Here is a 15,813-nt window from a genome sequence, read left to right as displayed (position 1 = left end):
TTTTATTTGCCATTTAGAGTGACCCTTCTAAGGACATGATAGGCCACCACCAACACCCTCCTCACCGGACAAAAAACAAAATTTAATTAATCCCTTTCACCTCCTCCATAATTTCATCATGAATTGTACTTGTACTACTCCTACATTCACATGCTAATTATTATTATAGCTTTATGTGTGCACACATCATACAGGGATACCTTATGTTCATCTTTAGGTTGCATTTGCATTTAAAATTCCTAAAATTGTCAAAAATTTGAAATGAAAATATTCTAGCAATGATTCTATGTAATAAAATCTTATTAAATTTGTTATTTAAGAACCGTTAAAACTCACCTTTTATGTTGGTATTTTTAAATCGTGAATTATTATATATTTTATTTTAAATTGGCATTTAATATTTTTATGAGCTCTCACTTTATTCAATTAAATGATAAATTTTATATGAATTCTCATAATTTCTTCAAAATTTTATGAATTAAATTCTTTTGGTTAGATATACTTATAAAATAAAATACACCATATATATATATATATATATCATAGAATATAATAAGTGTTGTTGTGAATAAATGCTCTGATTGCAAGTTGAGTACTAGTCTTATCAAAGGAAAAGGCTTACGATGGAAATTTTTTGATGCATAATAAAAAAATTAAAAAAAAATCGGTTATTAAAAAAGATATAATTTTATACATTTAAAGTTGTACTCAAATAGCAAAAGCATTTAATTTGAGAAGTAAAAAAATTGTAAGTTCCGGTTGTTTTTTCCTCACAAGATGAATTTTTACTCTTACGAAGAATATAAAAAAATGAGTATTCATGTTGTACATATCACGACCCGTTGGCTCTTTCATAAATTTTTAAAAGAAAAATTATACTTCTATATAAAAAAAAAAAGGTGGACCCTAAATATATTGTCCTTGGATCAGGAGACAAAACTGTTAGTGAAAGGGTGAGTCCATACCCATATTAAAGTCCAAGAGAGAAGGTCCATTTCGACATCTCTCTATTCGTATTTTGTATGATTTTATCAATGTATGAATACACATTCACTGGAGGTAAAGATTGCAGCACTCGGGGATGGTCTGGCACGTGAAGAATGTGAAGTGACGGTGGGGATTGCACGTGACTTGCAACTGTCACCTTTCAGGTGGTGGCGGTGGTGGTCTCAGTAACCGTTGGAAGGGCATTTATTGCTTATGCTTGGGATCCTCTCTTCTTTCTTTCTTTTTTTACTAGTTTATATTGGGTTGATCACATTCTCCTTTTTATAATTACATTTGAATTAGCTCTAAAGACTAATTATTAATTGCTACATTCCAATTTCTACATGTGGGAAGACCATGTTAAAAAATTCACCTGAAACTTTTTATAATTAATTTTATTTTATTTAAAATACATAAATTTTATAAATTTCTATCAAAGTGTAAAATTCAAATTGAACCCATTAGTTGGTTGATATGATTTCAATTTTTGTTTGGTTTTATGGGTTGGTGAGGGGATAAATGAGCTCATACCCAGCTGAGTTTTGCATATTCATTTCATCATTTGCTGGATGATACAAGAAACTTGCAACAACCCAATTCTATATGATTTGTCTTTCACTATACATGATTCTTAGCAAATATATTTCTTTTTCTTTGTGAAAGTACTAATATTCGTATCCTCTCAATTACATAATGCCAATGAGTACAAATTCGGTTGAGATTTGATTCATGGAGAAATATACTTAGCCTATTCAAAGCACAGTTCTCTCTTTCATTGGATGCCAAATGGTCAAAAAAGATTAACTACTACTAGGGATTTTGATTCCGCATAGTAAAAGGATTACAATCACCAACGGTCAAAGGAATTAGAATTACCACAAATCGGGGGTAAAAGCCAGAGGAAGGGAAAACAAATGGCACATCCAAACTAGCTTTAAGCACCATGAATAGCCATTGTAACTAAGGAACATCTTTTGTTACTCCCAAGCAATTAAAACAACCCAACAACCTAACCACGAAATCTAAACATGTACTAGTAGAGGCTTCCAAAGCTAAAATGAAATAATGACATTAAATCTAATCAAAATCCACTGAATGAAGTCTTGTAAAGAAAGATTAGGTTAGCCCATGATTGCCCAACATTAGCTCCAAACCTTGATGACCCCAAAACACTAATTTTTCTTCTGATTTTTTATTTATTTTACCGTACATTACATACTATTCTTGAGGCTCCTCCACATGTGGACCTGCCCTTAAGATGCTTCCCCAAAATGTTACAAAATGAGCATTGACAAACAGAAATTAAAGACCCAAATGGTACTTTGTACCACTTCTCATCATATCTCATCACTATTAACAATAACATTCAAGAATCAAGATGGAGAGAAAGTGAGGAAGGGGTGTGAAAACTGTTCGAGGCTTGGAGCCTTTTCTTTAGCCTCTTGCCTTAACTATCCCATCTAATGTACGGCATCGGACCCTATAATTGCATGGTCCCTACTATTACTAAAACCCACCTCTTCTAATTTCACACTGGAAACCAAATTTGCCCATTAAGTTTATTTGAAAATTGAAATTGCAGACTTTTCCACACCCCATATTTGGAATTTGATGTGGGTTTTCAAGTCCACTTCCCCACTTCTCATAATAAAGCACAAAAAAATAAAAACAAACACCTAGTTGTTCTGTCTCTTAAAAGCTAAACTGTGAGTAGGCCTTTCTTTCTTTTTTTTTCTTGGTTCTTTTTTTCCAGTGTCAGGTTTTCCTCTGGAAACCCAATAAAATCTTTTATCCCAAATTCCAATAACCAATTAAAGAAGCACAAATTAGTAATTTAATCTTCTTTTTAATTAATAAAAAGAAAAAACAAGATATTCCTTTCTCTCTCACACAAATATTTTTCTAAAAAGAAGATAATTTACCCCTGAATCAACATCACAATGATATTGTTTTTCTTTCCTTTTCTTTCCCTAGAAACACAACATCAAAGAAAAAGAAAGGATGTGAAGTGAAAGCACACAATTAAATTAGCTAAAGCTATATAAGTCTAACCAATACACATTCATCAACACAACTAAAACGACACTTTCCTAGATGCAGACGACGTCGTTCATGTACCTCTGCCTTGAAATTGATTAGTACGCCAGAACCCTTGGGGACCCAAACCCAACAACGGCTCTCTCTCTTTATTCAAAAAGACCCACACGTGCGCTAGTGCTTATTTTTAAAAGCTGTGCCAGTTCAGATCGATCATAACAACAAAACACACCCACTTAAAATAACAATTAATATTAGCTGTAATCACTCGGTTATGAGCAAGAAATTAGCTATTAAGCACAAAATAATTAATAAAAAAGGAAAAAATAGCTATTAATAAATTATTTATACATTATAATTATATAAACAATATGGTAATCTGAACTTCTTTTTATAGGTTTTGTTTCATAGTACAACGCGTTTCCCCATATATTTTCAATTTTTTTTACTATTTAAAAAAGGGAAAACCCAACCCCAAGGCTTTAAAAGTTAAAGAAAGTAAAAGATTTAGAAGAAAAAAATAAAAAATCTCCGTGCCGTAATTATGACCGGGAAACCGATTCAGCCAATTTACCAATTTTCTCAATAAGTTCAGGTGACAATTTCTTAACCGGTTTCCTTTCCTTTTCCGGTCGAAAATCAAACCCTAAAGCATCCGATACTTCTTCGGAGCTCCACCCAGCTTTTCGAAGTGAATCCGAAAACCGATCCGCTTTCAATAACAAAGCATCACGCACTGCTTGATTATCCAGCATAACCATCTCACCTTCAAAAAAACCAGATGCTGACACGTGTACAATCTCGCTTATATCCGTTTCGCTCCACCCTCCTTCCCTCAAAACCGACCCGATTTGCTCTATATACTCATTAACCCATGTTGGCATCTCGGATCTCGGTGGCATATCGAAAAACCGCTCCGGCGAAGATGACTCCGACGAAGACGACGCTGAGTTTCTTCTCCTCCGATCAACGGCCGCATCGCTCCAAAACTCAACCCATCTCGGTGTTCTCGACCCGAATGCTATACCCGTATCCAAACTCCTCCGCGAATAATTCGTGGAAGACCCGGCAGATTTCTCACTGACTGATCTTTGCTTCTTTAAAATAACGGGGTCAGACTCGGAGCTCCGGAAGAGAGACTCACGGTCGAAAAAGTCGGATAGATCCAACCCACAACAAAAGATCCGATTCTCATCAACAAAAAAAATAGGGTTACCAGCTAAAGAAGGATGACAAGGAATGTAACAATGGTTAAAAATGGGAATCAAAAGCGGAGCTCTCTTAAGCGCATTTCTGGCGACCCGTAATGCCTTTTCCGGGTCGGATGGTCTCGGCCCCCAAGACTTAGACCAGAGTGTGTTTCGCGCTATTTGAAAAGAAATTGCAGCAATAGGAAGATCAAGAGAAGCACGGAGATGGAGCCGGGCGCCTGTGGAGCGCCAATCGGGGAAACCCGGGCCGACAGGTAGACCCGCGGACAGCACGGCGCGAAGATCGGGAGGGAAAGCGAAACCGAATTCGGCTTCAGCACGTGCGAATTCAACGTCGGATAAACCAGGTTGGACTTGGATAGCGGAGTTGCGCAAATGGGTGATTACTTTATCTGCTAAAGAAGAGAAGGAAACTAAACCGTTACGAACAGGTGCTGTTGATGGAGCAGCTGCTCTGGCAGAGAGACGCCGTAGACCGGCTATATGCGCCGGGTTGAGACCCGTCATTCTCCGGTCCACGTCGACCATTGCTGTTTTAAGAATCACAAGAACTACAAGTTGTATATAGATTTCACTCTGTTTATAGTCTCGCGCAGTCCTGAAGTAAAAAGAGAGTATGTAGGGGTCTCTCTGTTTAAGCTATGGGTTCTGAGAAGAAGAAACAAATAGAAAGATTGTATGAGAAATGAAAATAGAGAAAAAGTGAAGGCAGCTGTTTGGAGAGGTTGTAGTTTAAAGAAAGTATTGGTATTTATAGGTACTAAAGAGTGGAACCCACTTTCTAAGATTTTGGTAACTAGGTGGGGTTCTGTTGAAAATTGACTTAATTAACCCTTGTCGGGATTTAATTCTCTATAATTACATGGTCAATAAGGTAAAACGGAACAACGGCTCCTTTAAAGGGGAAAAAATTGTGGTAATTGGCTAGTGATTACCATTTATTAACGGCCATTTATTAGCATTGGATTTTATTTTTGAGCTTTTACTTAGTATAAGAAAAGAAAATGAGAAAAATAATTGCTTAATTTTGTTTTTTTATGTACATAATAAGTTATAACTTTTTGATTATATGCTTTTGCTTGTTGTATGAACAATGTATGGCCCATTAGAAATTGTGTATTCTTTTTGTTGACAGGATGGTAAAGTTAAGCATATAATCATAATGCCGCATAGTTGTATATGCTAACGTTAATCACTTTCTAATTGCTTTTAATTACTTTATTATTATGTTTTTAGGACAATCTCAAGATGTTATTAGTTATCTTTTGCCATTTTATCCTACTAAACTTATTTTTTTCCCGTTCAGTTAAGAAATTCTTTAAATTAACAAAGTGTCTTTTTTTTTTTTAATTCAGTTTTATTCTGAAGAAAAATAAATTTAATATTTTAATAGTTGAATATAATACATAAAAGATAATGAAAGTTAAAGTTTTTCTGAATTAAAAAGAAAAAAAGGAAGATCAATGGCCATCCATAACAAGATGAGTATTTAGCAAAGGTAAACATCTCTTTTTTCACTCCTGTTTTCGGTGCCCAAAACCCAATTATGGTTAGTTATTAATTAGGGTACAAAAGCATGGGGCATCACACAACACTTTCTTTCGGTTGCCCCTTTTTTATTCTTTTGGGAGTGGAAAACAAACTGTTGAAGATAGCAACTAACTAAAAGTGCCACGAAGATGTAGCAAAAACGGTGTAGTTTGTCACTTTTTTTTCTACTATGGTTATTATTTATTAAATAGTCCTTACTAATTTCACCCATGAACATGTGAGGACATTAATTTTTGGATTTGGTGTCAAAAATTAGAAACGCCATATCCTTCATTTTGTTTGAGTATAAACTTAATTGATTCACGAGGTGCCCGAGCTAATTACCTTAATTAATTAATCTTCTCCCTCAAGTGGATATGGTTGAGAAGTTACAACTTACAACTACATTGGTGCATTAATTGGAACAATGAGTACTTCTTTCTATTTTCTGCAAAATGAATGAAAAACTTTACCCACAATTTAGTCGACTTCACACATATAGAGTTGAATGTATTCAATTAGTAAATAACTTATATTTAATTATTTTAATATGAGAAAAAAAGTTAATATTAAGAGTCGAATAGGAATTTAACATTTCAAAATTTTAATTTACTTTATATTAATTTAACATTATCTAATTTATTTTACCGCCAATAATTTCAATCATACAAACTCATAAAATAAATAAATATTCACAATTTTAAAATAATTATAATACTATTATTTTATTCAGAAAAAAATAATAACACTTTAATCTCAAAATTTATGGTTCGTCTTAACGCATTAAATGACAATTTAATCCAACATTAGGAGCAAATTATATTGGAGAAGGTCTCAAACTAAAGCTTTTCCCTAATATAAATCATTGCCAAGTCCAGCATAAAAAAGAAAAAATCAATTAGATAATTAAGCTACAGTTGTTAGATTGAAGAAGGTTAAGGTTAAAAAAATGGCCGAACTAAATGGGAAAAGCATTGAAAAATTCAAAGGATTAAATAAAAAAGAAAAAGAGATTGGGGGTAGGGCCAAGATCATGTAAGGATTGATGACGACAGGAATAGAAACGATCGGCTGTTGAGGAGCGAACCCCGTAATGTTTGGAATCATAGGTAACGGCCGGCAGTTGGATTTTAACTTCTATTTTCTTATGTCAACCTTTATTGCTACCGTTACCATCCTCTGCCGCATCATCCTACCAATTTATTGCTTCAAATATGATTTAGTTGTCATCAAGTAGGCATTAAAGGTTTTTTTTTTTCTTTTTTTCTTTTTTTTCAGAATTGTATATGTTTTACTTCGAATCCACGTTAATGCCAATTAGAAAATACAAACTTGTTTAACTTTTTATTTTTATTTTTCAGATTTTATTTTACTTCAGTTTGATATATGTATTTTTTTTTTTAGTTTTGTAATTAATTCAGTTCACATTTTAAAATCTTGGGTTCAGATTTTAGCTGGTGCTAGCAGTTTGATATTCTTATTAATTTGTTTCAGAAAATCATCTTCTAATAATTAATGGATTTTTATTGGTCACCACCAAGCAATTTATAAATAAGAAAAAGAAATTAAGCTTGTATGGTTTTTTTTGTTTTTGTTTTTGGACCTGAACATATTAATTATATATACACGTGTGTTGGTTAAAGAAGAACATTGCATACTTCTCATCTTCTCCTTTCCCATTATTATCTCCTTTTCCTCTTAATTGCATCTCTAAAATTAAACAAAATTTAATTACTCAAGAGAAAGTAAAATTTTTTTATTTATCATTTAACTGAATGGTACGGGAATTATAATCCTGATCTAAATTCAAATGGGAAAGGAGATTATTTTAATATTAGCACTAAACATGGATGCAAAATTGTCTATATGGCATTGTTAAATATCTTAATTAAACCTCTGACAAGAGATTAACGGCTATTTTGCTGAGACTAATCACGTTCACGTGGTGGTGGCAATATTAGTATTAATATTCCTCTAATTAAGAGTAATTCAAACTTTTAATATAAATGATATTTAAGGATAGATTTTGGATGAAGAACATATTAAATTGTACTTCATTGATTGTAACTTATATATATATATATATAAAATAAAAGGAAGTAACATGTGAGGATAGCCTTGATTTTCGTTCATTGATGAAGGGAAAATGAGTTTTGGGACTTAATCATTTGGTCGATTATTATTAATTAAAGATGGAAGTGGTCAACTATTTGAACCTTTTTATAATGACTTTTTCTAATTATGAGCTTAGACATCTAATCAGATTACAATGCGAAGGTAACATCGTGTATTTTCATAGGTTAATAACTTAATTATTAACCCAAATAAGCAAAATTATATATGCACCCACTTGCACCACCTTAATTAGCTTGGAAGTAACTTGCATGCCACTCGATGAAACCATCTCATGTATGAAAAGCCTTGGTGTATTAGACTTTTGAGGAATGAATACAGACCATATTGCAAATAATCAAGAACATTTTTTTAAATTATATAACATAAGGGTTCACAGTGTATATGACCATAGTCATTTTCACATTGAGGTTGTAATTTATTATTATTCTTTTTTTTTAAATGTGTTTCTAAATATTGTTGTTACAATTTTTTTTTTAATTTTTATAAATAAAAATATTTTAAATACGAGTTAAAACAGTGATTTATCATCTATAAAAATTTTATTTGACATATTTTAAATTAAATAAATTAGCTTTGAATATATATATACTAAAAAAAATTTCTTCATTATTAATCTAATATATTAAAATTATTTTAAAAAATAAATTTATAAATTTTTTAATATTTAAATGAATTTAATTAAAAAAAAATCAGGGACAAAAGTAGAAGTTGGGATACATCAGTAAGTCACGTTGGATTTGATTTGTGGGCAAGACGAAATAATAATCTAGCATAGCATGACCACTAAAACCGTACCAAAAGCTACAAAAGTCTAGGAAAGGTTACTAATGGTCGTGTTAATGAGGAACCAAAACGGGCACTTGTCCATGCCAATTGATGGGAAAGGATGTCCTGAGCTTGTCTTTGTAGTGTGGAATTAGTAGGCAAGGTGGAGGCCCATGTGGACTGAGGAAAATTTGACTAATCAATGTGGTCCACGTGGATATGTAGTGGACAATCACTTGCTTGTCTTCCTCAATATTCCTACATTATTTTTGCCCTAACCATTGATTGTTTCTCTATCTATCTTCTTAGTTTACCTGTTTAGAGATTTGTTATCAAATGTAAGTTTGATCAATTAATTTAGCTACTTACTCAATAAAGCATGTACATACACGTGTGCTCTATGTGATCGGTTGATAAATTTCTAAATTAATAATCTTTTGTGGTTCTTGAATTATCAATTTAAAGTTATTGTTTTAATAGATTAGTAGTAGAATACTTTTCTTTTTAGTAATTATATAGTTTAATAATTGGGTGCTCCATTTCTTATTTAAGTATTCAGTAAGAATATTCAGAATTCGATATTGTATTATTCTTTTAGAATGTTAATGTTTGATTTTTTATTTTCAGATTGACTAAGATATATTTATATTAATATGATACATTTTAATAGTAAATTTTTAAAATATTTTTCAAAAAAATGAAATTCCGAACACCTTCTCTAACCAATTCACAGTTGGATTAACCCTCTTAAATATGAATGCTTATTTCATAATACAATAAATTAGGGATTTGAATATTTGCAGTCAAATTATTCTTTCTTAAAAAAGAAATTGTATAATTTGGGAAGAAGAAGAGGAAGAGGAAGGAAGTGGAATTATGTTTTATAATCCCAAGAAAGGAAGGAATAAAGGAATTCATGTAAAAGAAATCAATGAAGTAGAGATAGGCATCTGATAGTGGGAAATGAATAAATATTGTGTCTCGCCTTAGAATATCCTAACCTAATCGTAGCTCAGGTCACTCAAATGGGGAAAGACAAAATAGAAGCTCTCTACATGCACTTCCAGAAATTACGTACAACCAATCTTTTTAAGTTTGTAACATTAAATATTTTCCAATGTCCCATAGGGTGTCTTTGATTAATTTCCATTTCCCACTAGAAAATTGAATTCTATGAGTCATTTCTGCTTTATAAATCTTTTAATTTTGGTATTTCTTCTCAATTTGAATTGATGTCTATTAAGCTAAACTTAACTAGGTAGCTATAATAAGAAAAGAAAGACAAAGAACCGTCCTTTGCCAACAAGCTTAAATATTAATTGACACGAATTAATTATGGAAAAAATTTTAGATTAATTTTTTGAGTTATAAATAACGAGAAGAGGCAAATTCGAAACATTACTCAAATTGCTATATACATTTATTATTAGATTAACTTGTGATTACATAGGTTTTGGGTTAATTAAGTTCACATATTATACATTTCTTTTTGTTCTTCTAACACAATTTAAGCATTGTAATTTTATAACAAAAAAGTTACAAATTTGGTATTTTAACTTTTTTGTTTTGGTGTCTAAAATTAAGTGCTTGAACCTGCTAAAAACGCTCAACATAATGTATCTAGCCGGTTTTATAGATTAAAGTGCTTATTTGAATTATTTTGAATAATAAATGACTTAAATACCATTCTTTAAAATAATATCATATTTCTTTTATTTTTTTTTTATTTTTATCCATTTTCAACACTACTTTTTTTAAAATTTATTTGTTTCTCAAATGATTAAAAGAAAAAAATAAAATACTTTTATTTTTCTCATTCATTCATATAAAAATTTTAAAAAATTAAATGTTATTTACTTATTTTTTAATTTTTGTACATTTACCTTAAAAATTAAAAATAAAATATATTTTTTCACCTCAAAATAATAAGAGAAGAATGAAAAATGTATTAAGCGTTCAAAAGAAAGATTTTTAGAAATCAAAAAATAATAAGTAAATTTTTTTAAAAAATAAGTATAAACTAAAAAGAGTTTAAGCCGACATTTTCTTTAGTGCTAAAAGAAGATTTTATAGAAAATAGAGAAAAGATAAAAAAATAAGAAAAAAAAATAGAAAAATTTTAATAAGAATGAATAAGAATATTTAGTTTATTTTATGTGTAAAATGAATTAAATTATTATTTTAATCTATAAGAGACATTATATTATATATAAATTAGCAAGTTCAAACACTCAATTGAATAAAAAAATAATTAAAAAAATGAAATAAAAAATATCAAAAAGTTAAAACACTAAATTTGTAATTATCTCCTTCATAATATATGGCATATTTTGCATGAGTAAACAGTAGCATCATGGTGACGTGAGTAAATTTCAAATTTAATATATACATACAAAGTAATTGGTTTAATAATACAGATTGACTAGGACAGTAAAGAGGGACAGAACTTGCACTTGTAAAAAGTGAATATGGCTTTAATATAAAATTTAGTGGTACTGCGATATGAAAAAGTGAGGAGATGGATCAAAATTATTGTAGGGCAACTATATCAACCTTACATATAATAATATTCTATACAATAAGGTTCAAAATGGCCCAACAAATTATAGAAAAAAAAAAAAGACACTTTAATTTAATTCGACTGAGACATATAGTTTAATGTGCTTCATCAACCTCATATAAATGGTAAGAAATTAAACAAGTAGGTTTAGCCATAGGAATTATGGCTCAGTAAAAAGCCTAATTACATTTATAGGGTAGGGTTACAAAGAAATGAATTGATTCCATGTTCAATTAAATGTTAATTAAATATTATAGTTTAGGATTGTACTTTGGACCCAACCAAAATAAATAGAATGCGGTTATAATAACATTATTGAAAGATCAATTAGGCTAAAATATGATTAAATTATATATTTTTAGAAATAAAGAGAAAAGGTAAAAAATGAAATTATGGTGAGACTCTCACAACAAATAACTCCTTATTTGGTGCACTTGGACATTCACGTGTGGCACTGTCTGAGATATGATTTGGATGTATGTAGAAAGAGCTGCAACGATCAAGGTTTTTCTTCTCTTTTTTTTTTTTGGGGATTTGGCATAAATATTAATTGGCTTATTAGTGAATTAGAAGATTGTGAAAATGATTGAACTGAGACACTGAGAAAATAGCATGGTCCCTCTATATTACTAAAAGCTACAATACAAGTAGTCTGTGTATGCAAATGCAAGGTCACTAATGGTTTGTGCAGTGACTGTGCAACCAATTCGACAGTAGCCATGGCTGGCCTGCCCATACACCACTATGGACTGCACAAAGGCACCATTTATCGCTTTGTCAACCTTAGCCCCTACATTATGTTCCCTTTAAGCAACCCTGTAGACAAATTAACTACTCTAGTTTCTCATTGTTGTTCTTGTTTTTCTAAAATATACAAAACAAGAAAAAATAAGAGAGAAAAAGCGTAACTGAAATAATGAGGAAAGAGTATTTGATTAGATTTGTAGGGTTACTTGGAGCAAGAAGCAAATATGTAGGATGGTCCCTAACCCAATGTCTGCAACAAAACAAGTCCAAGAAGAGGCCAGTTGGTTGGTTGTGTGACTATTGACCATTTGGACACCCCACCTTAATACTCGCAGTTAATAGATTTTGAACTTGAGATATGGAGCTACGCCATTGTCCTTGCCAATTTTGTTGAGGGGCCATCAACACCAATTGAATCTACTCACCACTAGATTGTGTATGAGACGGTCCTAATGCATATCACTCCCAATTGTCCATGGAAAAGAAACAATTTCCTTTTCATTCTTTAGAATTGATTTGTATGGTTGTATAAACCAGATACATTCTCAGTGTGTATATATCTAAATTCAATCTAGAACGTGTCAGACAAGATTTTTACGGGTGACAAAGCACTCTCTTAATGGACTCTTATTATCTCATAGAAGGGACTCTTCCATCTCATCTACGAACTCTTGAGTATAATTTACTTATTTCTAAACATATAACTCATATTACTTTTAATTTAATACTCAATATTTAACTTTAGATATGATTTCAATTAGTTGCTTGACATGAATATTATTCATATACACGAAGTATATCTAAAATTAAACAAAAAGAAAATGTAGTAAGATATTTAAACAGTTAAAATTTGGTGTACAAAGGAAATTCTAGAGAGAACCATTGTGTAGAGTATAGTGGAACAACATAGAATCTATATCCCTTGCCTTTTGTACAATCTATTGCTATAGAAAAACTCTCATAGGCTACAATTTTCCTCTAAGTCACAAACACAAAAATTCTCATAAGGGTATCCATTTGGAATGATAAAAATTGAGTGAAAATGCATGCTAGAAGAATAAAATCATTGATGTAGGGCAAGGATCTAACCTACTTCTCCTTTTCATTTATACATATATATATATATATATATATATATATATATATTCTTGGACTAGAGATTGCACCTTTCTTCTTTTTAAAAAGAAAAACAAAAGAGATACACCATTCCATGTGCAGCTCATCAACCTCGTTATTATTTTCTTTATGCAACTCATAAAACGAGAACGTTTTAGATAGTTTCTTTTTTCTTTCTCTCCTTATAGGAATCATAACGGGTCGGTAGTAAAGTCTAGTTCAAGTTGGAGTTTTAAAGTGATAACTTAATTAAAGGTTTATTGCTTCATTGTTTAATACACAATATAACTTGGTTAAAAGGGCTTAAGAAAAGGCAATTCTGTTGATGGTTTTCTTTGTAAAGAGGTTTAATTAGCATTTAGAACTCTAATTTTATTCGTGAGAAAAGAAGAGAGCCGTGCATGATCTTTTGCGAGCCCATATAAAATGAATAGAAATTATCAAGTGGGTTAGGCATATAAATGTAATGACACATTCATAAAATTAATACATTTATATTATGAAACTCATGTAAATATAATTATGATGATAGTGATACACAGAGGCGGAGCCATGTTGGGGTAGTTTAAGAATTAAAAATTATTTATCTCTAAATCTGTCAATTTATTCTGTAGTCCGAGGATAATTTTAAAAAAATATATAACCTAGCCTGGATATAATTATTAATAAAACATATTTATAGTTTAATTCGGAATAATTAAAATTCCTAAATACGACATTGATGATTCATATGTCTCACATGAAGAACCTAACTATGGTTTTAAACAATGGATAATATTACGTATCATTTCACTCTAATACAATCAGATTCACTCGATATTGATACAATTCAAACCTGAATGCTAACACATCACCACCTTGGGCGGGGCCGATTACTCATCAGTTGTTCTTTATTCTTCTTCTTCTTCTTCTTTTTTGTTTTCACTCATGAAATTACAGATGGGTGGTCATTCTAGCACTGAAAAGATGGAGGGAAGAAAAGTGAGTTCTAAAGTGGAAAAACGTCCCCTCGTGTGGTGGTCACAAATTTTATTTCAAAATGATGATTCTTTTCTCTCTAGTTGAATCTACATAGGCAAGCAAAGGTAGTGAAAATATATGATGATGGCTGAAGATAGATATTAATTATAGATTAGGCAATAGGCATCTGTTTGATGGGTAATGAGAGAAAGCGTGCGTGTGATGAAGAAATAAATAAAAAATGTGGTTTTAGAAGTTTGTTTTATGGCCTTTCTTTACTTTTGAAAGAGATCACTTGTTGTACACGAATTACAAAAGAGAAAAGAAAAAGAAAGAAAGAAATGATCTAAAGCTATGCAAAGCATTTATGCACTGCAACTTGGATTCTTCTACAATTTCAATTCTTTTAGATGAACATAAAGTTTTCAGACACAAGTGGGGTTTCTCAAAATAATCAAATCAAGGGGGAAAAAGAAGGAAATATAAAAGCTTAGCTACTACTGTAAGTTTATCTTATTCATGGGGTCACTTGCTTCTGTGACTCGACAGCTGTTTGACTTTCTAGAGGGCAGATTATGGTCACCAGATTAACCCAGATGATTCTTTCTTGTGATGTATGGCTATGATAGGAGGAGAAAAAGGGACCCTTTTAAATGATTAATCATATAAATTTCAAGAGTTGGGGTATGCTTCTTACATAATTGTCCAAAATGCAATCCTATAGCCTATGAATGGCCTGTGATCCAATCAGAATGATGAACTAAATATCATTCAAAAAAGAAAAAAGAAAAAAGAAAAAAGAAAAAAGAAAAAAGAAAAAAGAAAAAGAAGGAAAATATGAGCACTTTAATTGATTATGATTCAATCTTGTACTCCTCATAATATAAATGTTTCTTCTTTTGATTGAAGCTGGACAAAGATTAGACTTGTTTTCAACATTTAAGACAGAGGAGGAACATATTCTTTCCCTATTAAACCAGCCCATTCTTAGCAGGAGCTACACTCCACTAAAAGTTCATAGAATTTGTTGTCTCACCTCAATATATAAATTTGTACTAAGCAAAATTGCAGCTGCAAAAGATCTTTATAATCATGATATTCCACATCCCTTTCTGCTCTAAGGGAGACATTATGTATCCAAGGGAAAATATGGATTTGCTCACTGACTTTATTATCTTCTATCTTTTTTTTTTCTCTTATCATCATAATTATCTTTAGTTGGTGACAGAAATTTGACATAAGTTTTCCACTACTTTCAAATATAATTGGCTTTGGATAGATCATTTAGGTTTTGCTTAATGGAAGACGCTCCTTTGTATAGTGCTTTTAGTAACTATTTGCCATTATCACCCATGGCTTACCCAAGACTCTGCATCACTGATAATACAAGCTGGAGCCAAATGGTCTAACTTCTGATCCTCATTGTCATTTAAATTTAAACTATAAAAGTATGTAAATATTGTCCAGTGGGGAAAAGAATTTCAGTACCATTAAAGACTGAAGCATCTTGAACATGGAGAGAAGCATCAGTGTTTTCAGAAGTCAATAAAATTCAGGCTCCTCTAGCACTATCAAAGTACCAAGTTCTGCTATTGGCGCTTGCTTCTCCTATTAAGACCAAAAAAAAAAAAAGAAGGGAAGAGCACAAGAGGAGAGAAAAAAACTCGAATTCTTTGCAGAAGGTCAATTGAGCACCTGACACATTCATTTTTGGCATAATTAAATTTCAGACATTTTTAGATTAGCAGAAATACCAAAAACTCA

At 31.2% G+C, this 15,813-nt stretch overlaps 1 protein-coding gene across 1 annotated transcript; it reads right to left on the bottom strand.

Annotated features, from left to right (window-relative positions):
- Nucleotides 1-3,357: 3,357 nt before the first annotated feature.
- Nucleotides 3,358-4,956, bottom strand: LOC8262900. Its single transcript, XM_002523540.4, has one exon. The coding sequence runs from the start codon at nt 4,761-4,763 to the stop codon at nt 3,567-3,569; it is 1,197 nt and encodes a 398-aa protein (XP_002523586.1). The 5' UTR covers nt 4,764-4,956; the 3' UTR covers nt 3,358-3,566.
- Between the last annotated feature and the right edge of the window lie 10,857 nt (nt 4,957-15,813).

The sequence above is a fragment of the Ricinus communis genome, chromosome 7 (assembly GCF_019578655.1).
Source record: "Ricinus communis isolate WT05 ecotype wild-type chromosome 7, ASM1957865v1, whole genome shotgun sequence".
In the NCBI taxonomy this organism is placed as follows: Eukaryota; Viridiplantae; Streptophyta; class Magnoliopsida; order Malpighiales; family Euphorbiaceae; genus Ricinus; species Ricinus communis.
Note: the sequence above shows the minus strand (reverse complement) of the source record. Positions and strands in the feature narration are given on the sequence as shown.